Genomic DNA, 20,155 nt, shown 5'->3' on the forward strand with positions numbered 1-20,155 from the left:
GCCGGGCACGCACCCCGTGCCGCTTTGAACGCGGTGAGGAGGGTGACGCAGGGTGCAAGGAAAGGGAACGCTTGAAAACGGGAGCGGAGCATTCACACGCAGTTCGCCCACATCCAGAAACTGCTCCAGCAGCGGCCCAGCCGCATCCTCCCTGCTCAAGAGTTCAGGTACTGAAAGATCCCAGTAACAACCATAAAGCTTGTGTACATCTAGAATTGTTAAAACATGTCCTTAGCACACTGTCACACTACTTTGTGCATTAGCATGCATACACACCACTAAAATCGTTCCAACAAACATTCTGACAAGATTTGTCATTGGAACGTTAACACACCTGCATTAAAAAACACTCCAAACAGAAGCCAGCCCTTGCCAGCCCACAGCGCTTCACGGACAGCTGCAGCCTGATGGATATTCAGCTTCACAACTGAAATGACAGCAGTTGCAGCTCCTCTGCTGGCATCTGCTCACAGTTCAGACAGCACGTGCTTTCTCAGCAGCGAGTATCAGCCTGGTACCAGGAACGTGAGTGTCACTGCAGAGCAAAGGATGGCAGGCTGCAGGTGCCCATTCCAGCCTGTCCTCAATTTAAAGTCCTGCACTGAGCTTTTCTTTTGTCCTGGGCTCAGCAGTAGCAGTCATTTTTCTCCTTCTTCGTAGCTGGTGCAGTGCTGTGGTTTTGACTTTCACCCTGGGAACAGCGCGGGTAACACCGGTGGTTTCAGTTACTGCTCAGTAATGTTTACTCTGAGTCTCATGCTCTGCCAGGGAGGAGGGGAAGCCAGGAGGAAGCAGGGACAGGACACCTGACCCAGACTGACCAAAGAGGTATTCCATACCACAGCACGTCATGCCCACTATATAAACTGGGGGCAGTTACCCCGAAGGGTCAGATCACTGCTTGGGTCAGGCTGGGTATCGGTTGGCGGGTGGGGAGCGGTTGTATTCTCTCCCTTTGCTATTTCACTTATTATTGGTGGTAGCAGCAATGGTTTGCGTTATACCTCAGTTACTGGACTGTTCTTTTCTCAACCCGTGGGAATTCCATTCTTTCGATTCTCCTCCCCATCCCTCTGCGAGCGGGGGGAGAAAAGGGGGGAGTGAGCAAACACTGCGTGGTTCTGGGTTGCCAGCTGGGCTTAAACCACGACACCTTTCCATCAATTCAGAGTGCATTCAGACTCCTGCAGCTGGTGTTAGACCCTTTTCCTCTTCTCTGACAGAAATCCAAGCATATGACAAGAAAGGCAGAAACAAAAGCAAAGTCCATCTTCCACCTTCCTTCCTTCTGTATGGTCACAGATCACAAGGCTGAATTGTCTTAACCAAGTTGCCTTAAGAAAACTGAGAAAAATCATCTTTGGAATAAAGCACATACCTCTGGACTTGGACCATGTTCTCGAAGGCAATAGAATGGCTGTTGATCCCTCTTCCCTCCTCATTTTCTTTGAATAAGCATATCTACAGACACACAATTTTATGTACCCGGATTATTCACTATTCTCTCACAAATTCTCATACAGTATCTTGCAATATTTACTGCTGGGAATACTGGCTATGCTACAGTACTTAAAATCAAGTACTAGTATAATGTTGGAATCTTTCCATATGAATATTTCCATGGGAAAAAAAAAAAAAAGGTTATGAAAGTATGTATTTCTGAAAGCCTTTAATAAAGGACCAATAACCAAAGACTGAGAACAGCTGATTAATTACTGCAAAGTTAACTACATAAGCTCAGAAAAGTAAAAACTTATTAGTACTTTTAACAAAATAGAGGTAGACAGTAAAAATGGATTTCGCACCAAAATGACATAAGACATAACACAGACACACTGGGAAACTTTTTTTTCACTGGACATTTAACAGAAAACATGACTTTCTTTGCATAAGAAAAACTGTGATAACTTATGCAAATACAGTATTTTAAAGAACCGATGTAAAGAATGGAAGAATATTCTTAAGAAGTCAGTTTGTACACATACTCACCTCTTTTTTAACCTATAATCTTTTAAGATCTTTACAAGTAACAGCTGACTTAGGAAATGAAGTTGACCAGACCTCCTTCAGAAAAAAAAATCCAATACATTAACAGGATTTCAACCTACAGTTAAATGTTCTACACTGTCATGCAGTATCACCCACATACTAATTCTCAGGGTGTCTCACTCTATACTAGACAAGAAATTCTGAAGATGATTCTATTCTCTCGACACAACATGGAAAAATGGCAAATTCCTATGTACTGAACAATGTTTCCTTAGATGAAAAGAAGTGGCACTTGCAAAAGTAACCTGGAATAAGAAAAAAACCAACTTAAAATTTTCTGTTACACCTTACAGTTGGATAAAACCTGATCAGTGTTCTCACTCCCTCACAATCAACACAAAGCCTACTGTAACTTTTTTCCAGACCTTGAGAAGGAAATTAATTCATCAGGCAACTGGACAGTTTAAGAAAATTTGCTGAGGAAAATTCAAAGGAAAAAGAGGCTTATATAAAATTGAAGCAAAGACAGGTGGCCTGGGTAGAGTACAGGGATGTTGTCCGGGAAACTAAGGCCCAGTTAGAATTAAACCTAGCCAGGGATATTAAGGATAACAGGAAGGGATTCTACAGGTACGTAGCAAACAGAAAACAGACTAGGGACAACATAGGCCCCCTGAGGAAGCTCTCGGGAGAACTGGCTACACAGGATTTGGAGAAGGCTGAGGTTCTGAATGACTTCTTTGCCTCGGTCTTCACTGGCAAAGGCTCTGACCGCACCACCCAGGTCTTAGAAGGCAGACGCAGGGACTGTGAGAATGAAGACCTTGGGCCCACTGTAGGAGAGGATCTGGTTTGAGACCATCTTCAAAATCTGAACGCACACAAGTCTGTGGGACCTGATGGAATCCATCCGCGGGTCCTGAAGGAGCTGGCGAATGAAGTTGCTAAGCCACTGGCCATCATACTTGAAAAATCATGGCAGTCAGGTGAAGTTCCCGACGACTGGAAAAAGGGAAATATAACCCCCATTTTCAAGAAGGGGAAAATGGAAGACCCGGGGAATTAAAGACCAGTCTCACCTCTGTGCCTGGTAAAATCTTGGAGCACATTCTCCTGGACAACATGCTAAGGCACATGAAAAACAACAAGGTGCTTGGTGACAGCCAGCATGGCTTCACTAAAGGAAAATCCTGCCTGACCAATTTGGGGGCCTTCTATGATGGGGCTACAGAATTGATGGATAAGGGTAAAGCAGTTGACATCATCTACCTGGACTTGTGCAAAGCATTTCACACTGTCCCACATGACATCCTTCTCTCTAAATTGGTGAGGTATCAATTTGATGGATGGACCACTCCGTGGATAAAGAACTGGCTGGATGGCCACACACAAAGAGTTGTGGTCAATGGCTCGATGTCCGGCTGGAGACCGGTAACGAGTGGCGTCCCTCAGGGATCGGTGTTGGGACCGGTCTTGTCTAACATCTTCATTGCTGACATGGACAGTGGGATTGAGTGCGCCCTCAGCAAGTTTGCTGATGACACCAAGCTGTGTGGTCCGGTTGATACGCTGGAGGGAAGGGATGCTATCCAGAGGGACCTTGACACGCTTGTGAGGTGGGCTGTTGCCAACCTTATTAAGTTCAACCACAACAAGTGCAAGATCCTACACCTGGGTCGGAGCAATCCCAGGCACAGCTACAGGTTGGGCAAAGAAGAGATTCAGAGCAGCCCTGCAGAGAAGGACTTGGGGGTGCTGGTCGATGAGAAAATGAACATGAGCCGGCTTCAGTGTGCGCTCACAGCCCAGAAATCCAACCATATCCTGGGCTGCATCCAAAGGAGCGTGACCAGCAGGGCGAAGGAGGTGATCCTGCCCCTCTGCTCTGCTCTTGTGAGACCTCACCTGGAGCATTGTGTGCAGTTCTGGTGTCCTCAACATAAAAAGGACATGGAACTGCTGGAACAAGTCCAGAGGAGGCCACGAGGATGATCAGGGACTGGAGCACCTCCCATACGAAGACAGGCTGAGGAAGTTGGGGCTGTTCAGCCTGGAGAAGAGAAGGCTGCGTGGAGACCTCATAGCAGCCTTCCAGTACCTGAAGGGGGCCTATAGGGATGCTGGGGAGGGACTCTTCGTCAGGGACTGTAGTGACAGGACAAGGGGTAACGGGTTAAAACTTAAACAGGGGAAGTTTAGATTGGATATAAGGAGGAAATTCTTTCCTGTTAGGGTGGTGAGACACTGGAATCAGTTGCCCAGGGAGGCTGTGAGTGCTCCATCACTGGCGGTGTTCAAGGCCAGGCTGGATGAAGCCTTGTGTTATATGGTTTAGTGAGAGGTGTCCCTGCCCATGGCAGGGGGGTTGGAACTAGATGATCTTGAGGTCCTTTCCAACCCTAACTATTCTATGATTCTATGATTCTAAGAAGAGCAGGGTTCTTACCTTATCCAAAAAAACCTGTAGAGAAAGCTTAAAACATTTATTAGAAATACTTAAGCATTCAAATGCACATTTTCTCTTTGAAATTCACTATAAGTAAAGGTCTACCAAGAAGTCCAGTTATACCTTACATTCTACTAACATGAACAGGCTGGATAAAACTAACCAGATGGCTTTTAGAAGTGTCTGAAACAACTGTAGACCTTAAGTACAGAGAGTAGCAAAGACTTTCTCCCCTTTACAGTTACCTTTTATTATGTATTTTACTCTTAGCCAGGGTGTGAGGAATGTAAATTAAAAGGCAATTTTAGGGCTTCTATGAAGACAAAGAGGACTTAATCCTTCAGAGAACAAGTATTTTCCATGCCTAGTTTGATTCTCATTACACCACAATCAAGTGCTGGCAATTACTGTCTTAAAAGCTATGAAAACAGGATTTCAACTCAGCAACAAATTTAGCATCAACTCTATTCAGTTAGAAGTTACTGTCCTATAGACCTTCTCTAGAATGCTTAATTGTTAGCAAATTTCACTACAGATACTTAAGGTATGCTCTATTTCAAATATCAGAGAAATTCTGCCTAAGGGACTCATCAATAAGTGAAGACATTTATATGCTTAATGGAACAACAATTTTTGTTTTCACTGGAATCAATTACTATCAGAAGAAAAAACTTGCTTCTCAGTATATAAAAGTGATGGCAAATGTGAACAGGAACAATTACATATACAAGTGCATGGCAGCAAGTGCATGGCTTAAATAGGGTTTTGTTTGCAGGTTGGTTTGGTTGGGTTTTTTTTCGTACTCTTTTAAAGTGCTTTCTGTGATCTGCCATAAAAACATGCTTGTTGAAGGACAGATGTGAGTATGGTTGATACCACAGGAATACAAAAATTAAACATTCACGCTATTGCTTTGACTTGAATATTAAAAGAAAAAAAAACTAAAACCCACCATGTATTTAGGTACACATTGGAAGTGTTTCTGCATCTCTTATATACAACCAAAGAACATATTACACTCAGATTATTAGAAGCAGCCTGTTCTGATACAGTTTACAAAGTGACAAAGCCAACAGTAAAGCTATTGCTTTACTTTTGCAATGTAAACATCTCAAAGAAGAATATGCTAACAGTTTCAGAGATGAGATTACTTAAATCAGTAGAACCAAAGCAAGTGGGCATATCAACCTTTCGTCTCTATGAGGCTTAGTTCAGAAGCTCAGGCTGTACATTTATTCTTTGAAGGACATCTTCTGGCATACAAAAGACAGGATTGACTGCCTTGATTTGTTCTTCTCCTAATAAAGATAGTCCAGCAATTCCAAATAGGGTATGAAATGGATCCACCTGGGGAAAAAAGAAAAAGAGTTTGTGTCTGTTTCCAAACATGTTCATGTCCAAATGTTCATTCATACAAGCTTTTCATTTGTATGGAATGAAGCTTCTGTTTGCTAGGAAGAGACTGAAAATCCCCATGGCTGAAGGAGACAATGCAACTGAACAAAACTTTCATTTGTGCTGACAGGCAAGACAGCTTCCACAGCATGTATTTATAATACTATGATTTACTCATAGATGCTTGCCAGTTGTGTCTTAAGACAATCTTCAACTCTGAATTTGGAAGGAAGCACTCGTTTGCCTCCATTACCAATGAATGTCACAGGGTAGCAGAAGCAAAGAAGAGATTTTAAAAGTAAGTTTGTTCATCTCTAAGTATCACTTTCATAAATTCCCCATTTGCTGTTCAGCAAACTTCTAATGGTCTTCAGCTCTTTAATGGTCTCTGAATATAGAGCTCTGCTGTAAAATCTTGAGGAGGGAGAAGCAACCTACTGTGAAAGAAAACTGAAAGGAAAAAATACAAGAAAAAAACCAAGAAGAGACAGGAGCAGTACAGGTTGGGCAAAGAAGAGATTCAGAGCGGCCCTGCAGAGAAGGACTTGGGGGTGCTGGTCGATGAGAAAATGAACATGAGCTGGCTGCAGTGTGCGCTCGCCAACCGTATCCTGGGCTGCATCAAAAGGAGCGTGACCAACAGGTCGAAAGAAGTGATCCTGCCCCTCTACTCTGCTCTTGTGAGACCTCACCTGGAGCGTTGTGTGCAGTTCTGGTGTCCTCAACATAAAAAGGACATGGAACTGTTGGAACAAGTCCAGAGGATGATCAGGGGACTGGAGCACCTCCCATATGAAGATAGGCTGAGAAAGTTGGGGCTGTTCAGCCTGGAGAAGAGAAGGCTGCGTGGAGACCTCATAGCAGCCTTCCAGTACCTGAAGGGGGCCTATAGGGATGCTGGGGAGGGACTCTTTGTCAGGGACTGTAGTGACAGGACAAGGGGTAACGGGTTAAATCTTAAACAGGGGAAGTTTAGATTGGATCTAAGGAGGAAATTCTTTCCTGTTAGGGTGGTGAGGCACTGGAATGGGTTGCCCAGGGAGGTTGTGAGTGCTCCATCCCTGGCAGTGCTCAAGGCCAGGTTGGATGAAGCCTTGGGTGGGATGGTTTAGTGTGAGGTGTCCCTGCTTATGGCAGGGGGGTTGGAACTGGATGATCCTGAGGTCCTTTCCAACCCTAACTATTCTATGATTCTATTCCTTCACTGTATGAAACTTCTCTAAAAGAAGTTATCACCACATAATTGCAGCAGATTATGAAGTCTCATTACAAGCATTCTGTCAACAGAGTTAATCAACCATTCTACAAAAACCTATCCAAAAGTCCCTGTGCTGTCTGGTGTAGCATACATCCTGTGTGCTTTACTGGAACTTCTGGATCTTGCTGCAAAGGTTCTATAATGCAATAAACTAAGCCAAATTACCATGTTGCAGCCATATACAGGATCCTCAACCACTGACCACAGCCTAGAAGGTTCAAACTACACTACCACAGCAAGTCTTGCTCCTCAATGGTTTGGTAACCACATTATTGGTACGGTCAAAGCTTAGACTTATATATACTTGCTCCTTCCCAGAACTGAGTATATGGCCATAGAGGAGGGGTAAAATAAATAAGCAGCAAAATAATAATAGTGAACAGTACATGTCCCAACGGGAAGTGTGCAAGTGAAGTTACAGATTCAATCTGTTGATGAACAATATGTGTGTTCAGGGAAACCAAAATTCCTAGAAGATACATCTACTGCCACCTGCTCCTTTCTGCAATCTTCTTTAAACCAAACAACAAGGAAACACCTGCTGAATGACAGCCAAGAGGTAATATGCACAGCTACTGAAATTACTGAGAATTAGCTGCTTGGAACTTAAAAAAAATAAATAAAAATGACAGAGCTGTCTTTTGTGAAGAGGTTCAAAACCTGAAGTACAATCACAACATCAAATCAAGACTGGAACCTAGAACTAATTAAAAACAAAACAAAAAAAAAAAACCAAAAAAGCCCAACAACAAACCAAAACCCCCACCACACTACCCCCCCGCCAAACAAACACCCCCATCCTAACCAAAACAAACATCCTCAAACAAACCAACCCCACAACACCCCACAAGCCTCCAAAACAACAGGTCTGTCAGGAGTGAGTTTTTACAGGAACAAAGCAAAAACCTGTAGGTGTCAACACTTCTATGGCAGCACCCACTTCAACAATGGATAACAGATAAAAAATAAAATGAAATGACCACTAATATAACACACAGAAACTCTCCCAATGGTGCCTGCATTAGATATGGAGGAAAGGCTCTGCAAACATGCTCTTCTAGCAAGACAAAAATAGTTCAATAGCTCAAATTTAATCTTGAAGCCAGAAAAGCGTAAAGATTAAGTGTCACACTTCTCAGGGAGAATTCTGAAAAGGGAAAAAGTCTTTCTGTGGGCTCTTTAGAAATACAAAAGCCTTCCAATTTTAAGAACACCAAAATACTTTCCAAATGACAGACCAGAATAAGGAGATTTTTCCCCCTCCCCCAAGTGGGAATAACGTATCAGCTTGCAAAGAAACAGAAAGTTACTTCAGTTTTTAAGGCATTTGTGAAGAAAGGAGAAGACATGGTCAGCTGCAATAAAATGAGGTCCCCTTTGTGACCTTTGGCAAATAAGCAGCCAAGTACTTTATAGGAATTGCACTGAAGTCTCAGAATACTTTTATCCGTCCAGCATCCTTGAAAGGTAAGGAATATGGCTTTATTTGCCATTTTACCTGGGCAATCTCCATTATTTCTTCTTGAAACCAGAGAGCACAGACCAGCTAAACCATAACTGCTCTCTCAAACAAGCAGAAAATCTGTACAAACACGCTCTTCATAATGTTATCACAAAAGCTTATTCCTCCTTCCTCGTATAGACAAATGCCAGTGAGAGGCAGTTGCTGGGCTGGCACAGAACAAAAGTTAACATATAAGGATTCTTAATAAAAACTTGTAGCTCATTTAGATCAGGCAAAACCATGAAGGAAGTCGAGGACTACTTCACCTGCACTGGACTCTAGCTTGCATACTGTTTTACAGAACAAACCAAACTCCTAAAACCCCCGACATCCCCCCTGCCAAAAATAAATAAAAAAAAAAAAAAAAAAACAAACCCAACCCCCCCCAAAATAATAAAAAAAAACCCACCCCCCCAAAAAAAACCCAAACAAAAAACCAAACAAAAAAACCCCAAACCAAACCAAACCAACAAACAAACAAACAAACAAAACAAAAAAAAACCCCACAAAAACCAACAAAACAGCAGACACAGTACTTTTACAGAGATCCTCCAAGTGGTCTTGTGAGAAACGATTTGTGTGGTATGTGTTATGAGAACCAAGCCAGAATTTGTAAGGAAGGGCAACTGACTTCAGTGGGGAATATCACAGTGCAGGTACGATATAAAATATGTGCTGCCCAAGCAAGTCTTCAAAAGCAACTCTATCCTAATCTTTCCTTCAAAGCAAACTACAGGCTCTGCAGAATGCTTACACCTGGATCACAAGTTGAGTTACACTCAAATGAGAAAATTTACCTTCCCAGTTGGAATTTTCAGTTAAAGTGTCTTAAGTAGTAAGGGGTTATTTACCATATCTCCTGGTCTGTCAGCAAATCCTCCTGTCTCCTCATCCTGGCAAGCCAAAATAAAGCAGCGCAGCTTCTCTCTGTCAATCCAATGTAATCTACCAATCATCTTCAAAGATGCTAGCACCCACCACGAATAACATACATCAGGTAACTGGCAAGCAGAGAAGCAGATTATTATTTGATTTTGTTTTAAACATGACACTGCGAATTTTATTGGCAATTCTGCAAATTACTAAGTGTGCTGTCACAATACTGTTGCAGAGAAACAACACTTGAAGAGCTTACTTGGAGTAAAAGACAAGAAAGTTCCTGGATGCAGTCTCTTTTCAGAGGACTTCCCTTTTTCAGGAAGGGAAAGTCTTTTTCTCAAACCTCTTCTCTTCTTCAGGAAACAAAACCACAAGAATGTGTTTTTGAAGTGTTCTTCACCTTCTGTGGGAGAGGCTAAAAAACCACAGCCCCTTTTTCAGGAGTAGGAAGTACAAAGAACTTAGTATCAATTACTTTTTGGTTGTTTGGTTGGTTTTTTTTTTCCATGGCAAGGGGGTAGGCGATGGAAGGGGAATGGGTTGGACAGAGCAGGGGAAGCATTTATTTGGTTGTCTATTTATCAGTTGAGATTATTCGAGGTCACACAATTCCCTAGTGTGATGAGGAACGCTATTATACCCAGGATCTACATACAGGAAAATAGTAATTTTTGCACAAATTCTACAGAAGAGATCACTCCTGATGTCAGAAAATATTAAAGCCCTGATTTAACAGGATAATGGTTAAAGTAGTGAGACAAGGGGGGTCACAAAATCACAAAATGGAATATATAAACCTTTAAAATCAGGTTTAAGTAATGTTAAGTTTGATGGCTTTGTAACAGTAGCAATGGAAAATTACTACGGTGCATGATCCATAGAAAAAAAAAATAGAGTACAGCTGGAGAACATATCGAGAATTGTGGTACAAGATAAATCGTTATAGTTGACATAATTTTAAGAAAAACAGTCTAGAAGAACAGGACACAGGGATAAGGAGTATCTGGAAACAGCAGGTGTCCAGTATGGGCTGCAGTTAAACCAACTGATAAGTAGGAGGACAGAAGGATTATTACGTCTCTGGTGCTAACGAACTAATTAAGCTGGTATAAGCATCTACTGCACGTGCTCCAAAGGCTGCCAGAAGTGATGAAGATTGTTGGAAGAAGTAAATGACCCTCAGAGACCACCACCACAATTCTGTACGCATGCGAGGAACTTTCTGGAAAATGATGTAATGTATGTATGCCCAGGGACTACATAAAGACGGCTCGTGTAGCAATAGAGACACACGTTAGGAGGAGCTATCCTCCGTGTCTCACAGTGCCGCAATAAAGAATACCTGCTTGTCAGCTTGAAAACTTTGTTGGCAAGTTTGTTCCTGGAGTTTTCTCCGAATCAGTAGTCAGCAAGACATACTTCCATTTCTGTACCGTCCTAACCCGAGTACTCAGACTAAGCGTAACTAAGGACTACATGACAGATGTTAGTGACAAAATTAAGAGTCAAAATGAAGTCCTGACTTCTTTGAAAAGTTTATTTAATATTTCATAGAAGTCATGATGTTTTCCAGAATTACTTCACTTTAGAAAAAATAATCTCTATTGAGGTTTGAGCAAAGAAAAAAAGCCACTTAATACCTTCTCTGGTCGTCCGTTGAGACCCCCGGAAGGTAACTGACGTTCACAAAGCCACCAACCCAGCAAGTCAACGTTTATTTGATGCAACTGGTCTGTTATAGCCAGGAATCCTGTGCAACAATAGATCTAAAATTACAGACATAAATTGGTTGTGTATTTAAAGACTATAGTTAGCAGACTAAATGCAGGAAGATCTCAAAGCAGGAGTACGGCCATGCAAAAAATACAAAATAAGCATACATTTTAACTTTTGGTTTTACTTTTGCATTAGAAAAGTATGTTATTGATACAGTTCCATTGCATAAAAGTACCAGCTATACGATGCAATTACAGAACAGGAAGATTTTACTAATACAAGAACTGAATGCATTTGGAGAAAAATTCTAAAAGATCAGGCAGAGCCCTACAGTTTTATTTTAAGATAATGGACTCTGAAGCCAGAGAAGCCAAACTGATTTCTGCAGGCAGGATATGGCCTATATGAAAATTCTGCATCCAGCATGTGGTTTATTCCTGTATGTGCCTCTTACCCAGCGGCTTGCAGAGAGCAAACTAAAGACCTTCTAAGACATTCTCTAGAAACAGGTTAACCCTGATCTTTTAACTATCCTGGCAATCCCACATATATCTAGCCATGTCAGGCTTGCTGCCGATGTGCCATGTAACATATGTGCATTGATTAATCCGTGTTTACTTTTTTCTGGGAAATAACATTTACAGTGCAAAAGCATACAAGGAAGTTGTGAATGCTCCATCCCTGGCAGTGTTCAAGCCCAGGCTGGACAGAGCCTTGAGTGACATGGTTTAGTGTGAGGTGTCCCTGCCCATGGCAGGAGGGTTGGGACGGGATGATCTTAAGGTCCTTTCCAACCCTAACTATTCTATGATTCTATGATACTCTGGTCACTTTTCATGCAGTCACTAGGAAAGCAGCCAAAGCACAAACCGCAAGAGATCAAAACCTCAACTGAAAACCACTCATTATCATCTTTTCCTAATTAAAACACACACCCAAAATGACAAGGAAAAATAACAGCAAAAGCACACATCAACAGGGATATGCCTATCTGAGAACAGTAAAAAAGTAAATGTTTTATTCCCAGAAAACTTCTGAACTATTGTACAGGCAAAGGAATTGCGCTTTACAGCACTTCAAGGAGTACGTGAATATGCACGACAGATCTAATCCTTCCTGGAAACACCAGCTGCGAAGAGAGTACATTCAGCTACTTAACCTGACTTCCTTGAACAGCAGAACACGGTCCAGCCATCTAGACCATACAGACAACCCTATACCAGTTGTTTTGAGTTTATATTTTCCCCTCCCCTTGAGAAGGTTCACATATCATTTTTATTTGAGTTCAGCAGCTGATAAGTGTCAAACATAGAATCATAGAATAGTTAGGGTTGGAAAGGACCTCAAGATCATCTAGTTCCAACCCCCTGCCATGGGCAGGGACACCTCACACTAAACCATCCCACACAAGGCTTCATCCAACCTGGCCTTGAACACTGCCAGGGATGGAGCACTCACAACCTCCCTGGGCAACCCATTCCAGTGCCTCACCACCCTAACAGGAAAGAACTTCCTCCTTATCTCCAGTCTAAACTTCCCCTGTTTAAGTTTTAACCCGTTACCCCTTGTCCTCTCACTACATTCCCTGACGAAGAGTCCCTCCCCAGCATCCCTATAGGCCCCCTTCAGGTACTGGAAAGCTGCTATTAGGGTAACATAATACACAACAATTGAACTTTATGTTTCCTGATTTGTGGCACAGTGTACAACATCTCTATTAATACCAATTTCAAATTCTCTAAAAAATCCTTGTGCTAACTACTTCAACATCACTATGTGAAGACTGAAATACGGTCCTCTAAGTTGTTCCCTTATGATATTCATCACACACATACAGTGTAATGTCCCAAATCTCTGATTTATCTAGCTATTTGCTCGTTTATTTTAACTAAGGTACTAGAATCAGGCATTTTGGAAACAAGAAAGGTTTATCAGTTGACATCCTTGATAGACACTGTAAAGAAATGCTTAAGGCAGTATGTGATGCTTGCAATTTTAAAACATTTACATATGAAGCAAAACTCACCTGTCCTGCGTGTGATTCGGAACCTGGTCTACAACCAAATCCTCCATCAAAGTTCATACAGGACAAAACGAATTCTACTGCTTTTCCCACATCAATAGCATCCAGCCTTCCCTGCAAGTCAGAAAAGCAACTAATGCACTTTATATACTACCAAGCTTGTTATGTTCAGAAACTTCAGCAGTACCAAACAGAAGATTTTGCACTTGTACACATAATGATTTAGGACTTACCAGAAGTGCAAGAGTTGCTGCAGCACAGAATGAGAACCTTGTATCTATTTCTCCTAGAAAGTGGGGGTAGGGAATGAAATAAGAGTATTTTTATTAACAACAACAAAAATACATTTAAATCACCACTAAAAGCATGGAACAGTATGTTAAAGTACTAGGTTTTACACAGAACAAAAATCAGCCAAAAACTGCTCTTGTACTATTTCCTTTTCCAGAGCATGAATTATTCCTCACTAATTTAGAAAGTGTACATTAAAACTGTTTTGTTTACTGCACATAAAAGCAAACAGTTTATAATAAGCTGGTGTACAGTCAGATATATATATCCAAATCAATTCAACTAGCGGTAATTTACAAATAACTACACAATTTTAGAGTTTCTGTAGTGTAGATGATCACAGAGCAGTGGACTCAAAAATACTCAAGACATGACTCTTCATCTGCCTTAAATCCAGGCAGAAGTAGAAGCCACTTTTGTTTTTAGAGTAAGACTGATAAAAGTTGCATACTTATATCTGGAAGCTAAACCAGAAAGGCTACATCTATAGCAGAACAATTGCTCAGGAAGTCCATACCAATGTAACTTTCCTCACACAAACTCCAAGCAATTAATACTTGAAGTCAAAACTTTAAATTGAACCCAACCACAAACAGTATTTTTTTGGTTAAACTGATACAAGACTTTTCTTCTTGATCAATTTACAGGCTGATAAATACAAACCAAACCTGTGCTGTTCTGTCCTACATCAGGTACCGCATTCCTTCAGTCACACTGTAACTTCCTTCCACAAATAACATAAATCCATTGTGCATTCGGTATGCTTCAGTACTTTAATTTTATTAAAATGTAAGCGTTCCATGGGCTATTTTCCATGGGACTAAATATTTATGCTACAGCATTAAAATATCATCTTTGCTCATAAAGAATTTATGTGCAGAAACAAAATCAGTATTAAGAGAAGTTCATTAGTACAAATCCAATTTTTCTCACTCCCAGATAGTGAAAGATGCTTTCACAGCTGACATGCATAAAGATCGTAGCTGACTGCCATTAAATAGCATGCAATTTTGTATCCCTTATGAAGTAGCTTATCTGGTGTATCAAAGCATTGTCAAGTTACAAATGCTCAAAAGTTTTCTTCTTTCAGAGCTGGACAATTTTAATACAAGAATAAACCTGAAGTTTAGAACATTTATGAAAGGAATGAAACATATCTCTGGACTTCACAAAATCTCCTTTTTCATAACTCAGAAATAAGTGTTCACATACAAAACATAAGCAAAAAGATCATCCAAGGAAACTTAAGCTCACAGACTTCTTACATGTCAACCAAGCCACTAAATTTTAATGATCTAAAAGTTACCCCATTTGTCTCCAGAAAATGATCCATCCTCTTTTTGCAAGCTCTGTATATATTCAACAATTTTATTTACATCAACGACATGCAGACTATCATATAAGATAAGAATCTGGGGAAAAAAAAAAAAAGACACAGTAACAATCAAAGAAAGCCATAATTTAAAAAGAAAATCTATTTCTTTGAAAAATCCTAAAAATCCTGGATTTATATAAGACTTCATTTAACTGTTAATGCTACCTGATAAGGTTTATTAAAGTAAAATGTCATTCACTGCAGTTCATCTATCTTTGCCTAAAAACTGTTAAGAAACTCTTACTGTTAAGAAACACTTGAGTGCAAACATAGGCAATTCAAGCTGAACTCTTTCGTGCTTTGTTACATTACAGCTTCCAGCTCACTTCTAAAAAGCATAATCAGGTTTATTTGTTTTTATGTCAGCATTATGTAGAACAGAGATCTAATTTATGGCTAATTTTGTAATGGTATAACGACATCCTAGATTTACAGATATGTAGTATGAGCACTGCTGCTACCTGGATATATGGCAAGTGTAAGTTAAACTGCTTGTTACTAACAGCACTTACAGTCCAAGCCTGTCAGCAATGATTAGTTTCAAATTGTAAGATTTTTATTTACATTCACTTTTTCAAATATAATGAGGAGACCCAAACTGCAGTAACTTAAGTATGAACAATATGAGTAGACGCTAACTGTACACTTAATATATTCTGGGAAAAAAAACCAGACGTCATAGAGAACGTACAGTTTGCTGAGCTAGCACTGATCTAAGCCAGTAAATCCATATGACAAAGCAATACTGTTTCTGAGCCCCAGCCAGCTTCCTGGTTTTACTCATAACTTGCATAATACGTAATGAGAGTAATTAAGAATTTATTATAAATAGTGTAATAGAAAGAACAGTTCAAACTAAGCAGTATTATAGCACCAAGCCTGAAAAATACCAACAAGCATGACTTTGAACACCCAGAGTTAGCTGGAATCTTTCAATTGTTAGATAAAATTTAAGCCTTAAGGAAATAAAAAAAAAAAAAAAAAAAAAGAACATACAACCCCAACAGAAAATATATAATCATAGCATACTCCTTAAAAAGCAAATCTGAACAAATTACTACTAATAGTCATCAAAGGAAGATGTGACATGACTCTTTACACATTCTGGGTATGTCTGTTTGCCAAGAACATGCATGCTCATTAAAACATGCTGTTTTAACGAACAAAAGTGTTACATCAGCACTTGCTAAAACTTCTCAACTTTGTACATCTAGAGCTGCATTCAGTTAGCACGAAAACATCCTCTAGTAACATCAAGTATCTACTTGAGAATGAACATCTCTAACAACCTCAGATTGGACTCCCTTCTTATACTACATTAGAATTTGTGAAGGGAATTTGGGCAATTTGGAACAGCTCAAATGTCACAGCCTAAAGAACTTTAGTTTCCAGGTTCTCACAGTACTCGAGTAATTCTGGAGCTAAACTGGTGATAAATACCAGCTTCAGAGCAAATAAATGCCAGCACTTGCCACTAACCCAACAGCACTCTTCTGTCCTACCTAAGGCTTTCAAATCGAACACCTTAAATCCAACACACTTTCTTCCTAAAACAGGGTATCTTATTTATTTGTAACAACATTTAAATATTTCTTCCGTAAGACTGCACCAGAAAGAAGTTATGCAGCAATAAAACAACAGTTCAGAAACATCTGGGCCTTTTCAGGATTTTTTTCCACAACGAGTTTTCATAAGAACAAAAGCAAAACAACAACAACAACAAAAAAAAAAACACAACAAAACAAACGAGTGGACAGCGACAAATTAAATCTACAGTGGAGATGAAGGCAGTGAAAAGATTAGGTTGGGAATTACTCTTTCTCAGGGAGAGTACACACCATATAAATCGAATGCTCAGGAGACTGGTGTCATTTTTAAGTTATACACAAAAAAGGAGATTTGAGGAACACAGCAGGAACCAAGTACTACAGTGGTTCTTTTTGTACAGTACTAACATCTAAACACACTAAGTATAATTATACATATTACATAGGACCTGGTTTGTCAGTCTGCAATCGTCAAAAGCAGTAAATGCAATGGTTTCTTCTAAAATTACCCTGTTATATTTACCTGGACAGCACTGAGGGTATAGAGGAGATGAGGATCATGACCTATGCTGGCACTTATTCCACCACATTCATGTTGACATGATTCAATGAATTCCAGAATTTCTTCTTTATTCATTCGGTGCAGCTGCCCCATGAGATCCATTGCTGTCAGCCCCCAGTAAACACCACTCATCCGCAAATACTCCGACATACAGTATTCCTAAGTAGTGCATTATTTTAGGTCTTCATCAGATAAGCACATAATCAGTAGAGAACAATGAAAATACTACAAACTATAAATGTTAACTAATGTATGTCAACCATCTTTCATCCCATTACTAACTCACGACACAGCAGCCCCTCACATATACTCTGCAGATAACGCATTTGTGCACATACGCACACATACAGGCACACATATATACATGTATGTACATGCACTACATTCCCTTCCTCCCCTTTTTTGTCTAGTTCAAAGTATCAAGCTCAGTATCAAATTAAACGCATACAGGTAGTTTAGCACCAATTCAGTTATTACCTTGGTAATCAAACTACCTCGCAAATTACCACCCCAGCTAATCTCAAGAATAATAAACCTACCATTTAATGAAACTGTCAAGTGCCAAATCCGCCACAATCTAAAGTTGCACTAGGAAATGAAATTTCATACTGAATTCTCTTCCACCAGCCACATCACCCACACCACCAATAAACATCGTTTTCTACTTCCTGAGCACAAGAACAATCATAAACAATAGTGCTTAGAGTTCTTTTGTGGACAGCAGAGGTAACTGCATGTTTTCTTCAGACACAAGCAATTACTGACATCTTTCATCTGCTGGGACTGGAATACTGTTTGGGCCTGATGGTCCAAGGCTATAAAACTGTTATTTGTTAAAGTGTTTCTCAAACCCAGGAAGCACAGGGCAGTACTGCGGTGGGATTCAGCATGCTGTCCCATCAAAAGAGCAACATGTAAACGTAGCTATAGTCCTTGTGCATTCTAGCAGGTGAAGATGCAACAAGCAGCTCATTTCTCAGGTCTCAGAGTAATTCTAGAGCTAAACCAATAATCTTCAAATTTACACTCAGATAATACATGCCAAAACTCATCACAGACCTTGAGATATTAACAGAGACATCCTTCTTTTGTACTTGGGATTGCAGAGTGAGAATGAACTGGCTTATGAACAAGTAAATGGGGGTATTATGACTATTAACATCACAGCTGCACTGACACGAGTTGATACGTACATAATCATCTTTCTTTGTTCCATACGAAGCTATGTAGTCTGCGTGTTTCTCCGATAGCAACGTGCTTGGGGCATCGGGTTTTATCACAACATCCTTTTGGGGTGTCCCCTGTAAGAAGTACCAACAAAATGCCGGTTGTGCGGTCAGTTCAGGCTGTGGCACCCGGGCGCAATTCAGTCCCCACCAGGACACTGACAAACCGACACGTCTCTGCTGTGAACTCGGGCTGGCCCCGCGCCCCCAGCGCTACCTTCCCCGCCGGGCTACGGCCACCGCCACCCCCGTAGCGAAGACAGCAAGCGGAACCTTCCCGTAAAGCCCAGCGGGGTCGCCCTTCGCCAGGAACAACCCGAAACAGCAGGAGCCGCGGAACCCTTCCCCACCGCCAAGCGGCCGGCCCGAGTCACCACGCCGCCATCCCCGGGCCAGGCCCGCTCTGGCCCCGCAGGGCCGAGAACCACACCTGGGGCCGCCCCCAGCCCGTCAAGCGAAGCGGAGCGCGGCTGGAAGCCTACGCATCCCCCGGAGGCGAAGGCGCGGGCTCGGCCTCCCCCCCAGCCCCGGACCAAGCCCTGCCGCCGGCGCGCCCAGCAGTACCCACCATCTTGGCTGCCTGCACCGGAAGGAGTGGGGCGCTGCGGGGCGGAGCAAGGCGGGGCGGAGGCGGCAGGGCCTCGCTATGGCTGCCCCAGGCCCGCCTGAAGGCAGCTGCGGTCACAGCCCGAGACTGCGCCAGGGCAGGCGGGAGCCCGAGGTACCTCCAGCGGGGCCTGCCGAGCCGCGCCGCGCCTAAAGCCACCTGTGCGGCCCAGCCGCCATCGCCTCCCGGTGCGTGGCGCTACCGCGGTCATTCAGGCCTGCCTCCGCCTCCGCTGGGCCACGCTGCTGCGGCGGGCCCCGTCCCGCTCGGCGCCGGGAGCCGCGGGAGGGGCCACGCTGGGGACTCGGGGGTGCGAGAGCAGTTTTGCACAGCTGGAGGTCACCTTGGCGCGGGGGCAGCGGGTGAGTTTACACACGCTGACTGCAGCTGCGCGCTTCCTGGGGCGCAGCCCATTGAGGCGGGGGTCCGGTTTCCTTTTGTGACCTCAGTTCCCAAATCCCAAGAGTTTAGCTACAGAGAAGGTCGGGATAACTTCGGTTCAAAACCACCCTTCGCTACCTGATTAAAACTACCAGGATGATTATGTGTTGATGACCAACACCCGATGCTGCCAGGCGTCCCCCAGAGAGCTGTGGCAGGCAGGAGCACCCCTGCAATTCCATAAAGAAGTACGATGTGCAATGCTGGCTTACACAGAACGGTCAAAATTAAGGTCTACTTTTACATATATCAAATACTTTCCAAGGATGTTGCATCATCAGTCTTCCTGCAGGTAAAGAAGTTGGTGATTTATAGCGATTAATCACTTAACTAATTTCCTAGGTGGCCTGAGAAATAAGCATTGCAAAACCGATAGCAGGGTGGCTGCAGGTACTTGTACCGCCCAGCACTGCATTCAGGTGATGGATGCAAGACCACGGTGAGGCAAGGACAAGTTGGTGAGAAACTGCAAATGAATTCATAGGATGGTTGCGGTTTGAAGGGACCTCTTGAGACTGCTGAGTGCAGCCCACCTGCCTGTGCTGCCCGGGACTGTCTCCACATGAACTCGTGAGTATCTCCACAGACAGAGACTCCACCACCTCTGCCTGTGTATGACATCTCTCACAATAAAAAAAAAAATAAATTAAAAACACATTTTCTCATGTTGCAGAGGAATATTGTGTGTTTTGTGTCCACTCCACTGCCTCTTATCAGGTTCGTGAGCACTACTGAGGAGAGCCTGGCTCCCTGTTGGTTGTTGCATCCCATCAGGTATCTATGCACATACGTAAGACTACGCTGAGCCTTCTCTCATCCAGGCTGGAGAGTCTCGGCCTCTCACTGCGTGACAGATGCTCCAGTCCCTTAACCATCTTTGTGGCCCTGTGCTGAGC

The 20,155-nt window shown here is 42.2% G+C and overlaps 1 protein-coding gene and 1 non-coding gene across 5 annotated transcripts; both read right to left on the reverse strand.

Moving 5' to 3' along the window:
* Positions 1 to 69: 69 nt before the first annotated feature.
* Positions 70 to 19,181, reverse strand: RABGGTB (Rab geranylgeranyltransferase subunit beta). Of its 4 annotated transcripts, XR_010611356.1 has the most exons (11): positions 18,780 to 19,181; positions 18,179 to 18,286; positions 16,947 to 17,144; positions 14,808 to 14,913; positions 13,444 to 13,496; positions 13,214 to 13,324; positions 11,112 to 11,237; positions 9,444 to 9,593; positions 5,624 to 5,782; positions 1,379 to 1,461; positions 205 to 691 (listed from the first exon to the last, which is right to left on the reverse strand). XR_010611356.1 is itself a non-coding variant. In XM_065673009.1 (10 exons), exons 1-9 carry the CDS (start codon positions 18,780 to 18,782, stop codon positions 5,642 to 5,644), a joined length of 996 nt encoding a protein of 331 aa, XP_065529081.1. In that variant the 5' UTR covers positions 18,783 to 19,181; the 3' UTR covers positions 70 to 1,461; positions 5,624 to 5,641. The 4 variants fall into 4 exon arrangements, 3 of the variants coding, with proteins under 3 accessions (XP_065529081.1, XP_065529080.1, XP_065529082.1); XM_065673009.1 differs by having other exon boundaries at positions 70 to 1,461; XM_065673008.1 differs by lacking the exons at positions 205 to 691; positions 1,379 to 1,461 and having other exon boundaries at positions 4,459 to 5,782; positions 18,780 to 19,180.
* Positions 17,963 to 18,045, reverse strand: LOC136012410 (small nucleolar RNA SNORD45). The gene has a single exon (XR_010611709.1). It is a non-coding gene; the product is annotated as a small nucleolar RNA SNORD45 (small nucleolar RNA).
* Positions 19,182 to 20,155: the final 974 nt, after the last annotated feature.

The sequence above is a fragment of the Lathamus discolor genome, chromosome 3 (genome assembly GCF_037157495.1).
Source record: "Lathamus discolor isolate bLatDis1 chromosome 3, bLatDis1.hap1, whole genome shotgun sequence".
In the NCBI taxonomy this organism is placed as follows: domain Eukaryota; kingdom Metazoa; phylum Chordata; class Aves; order Psittaciformes; family Psittacidae; genus Lathamus; species Lathamus discolor.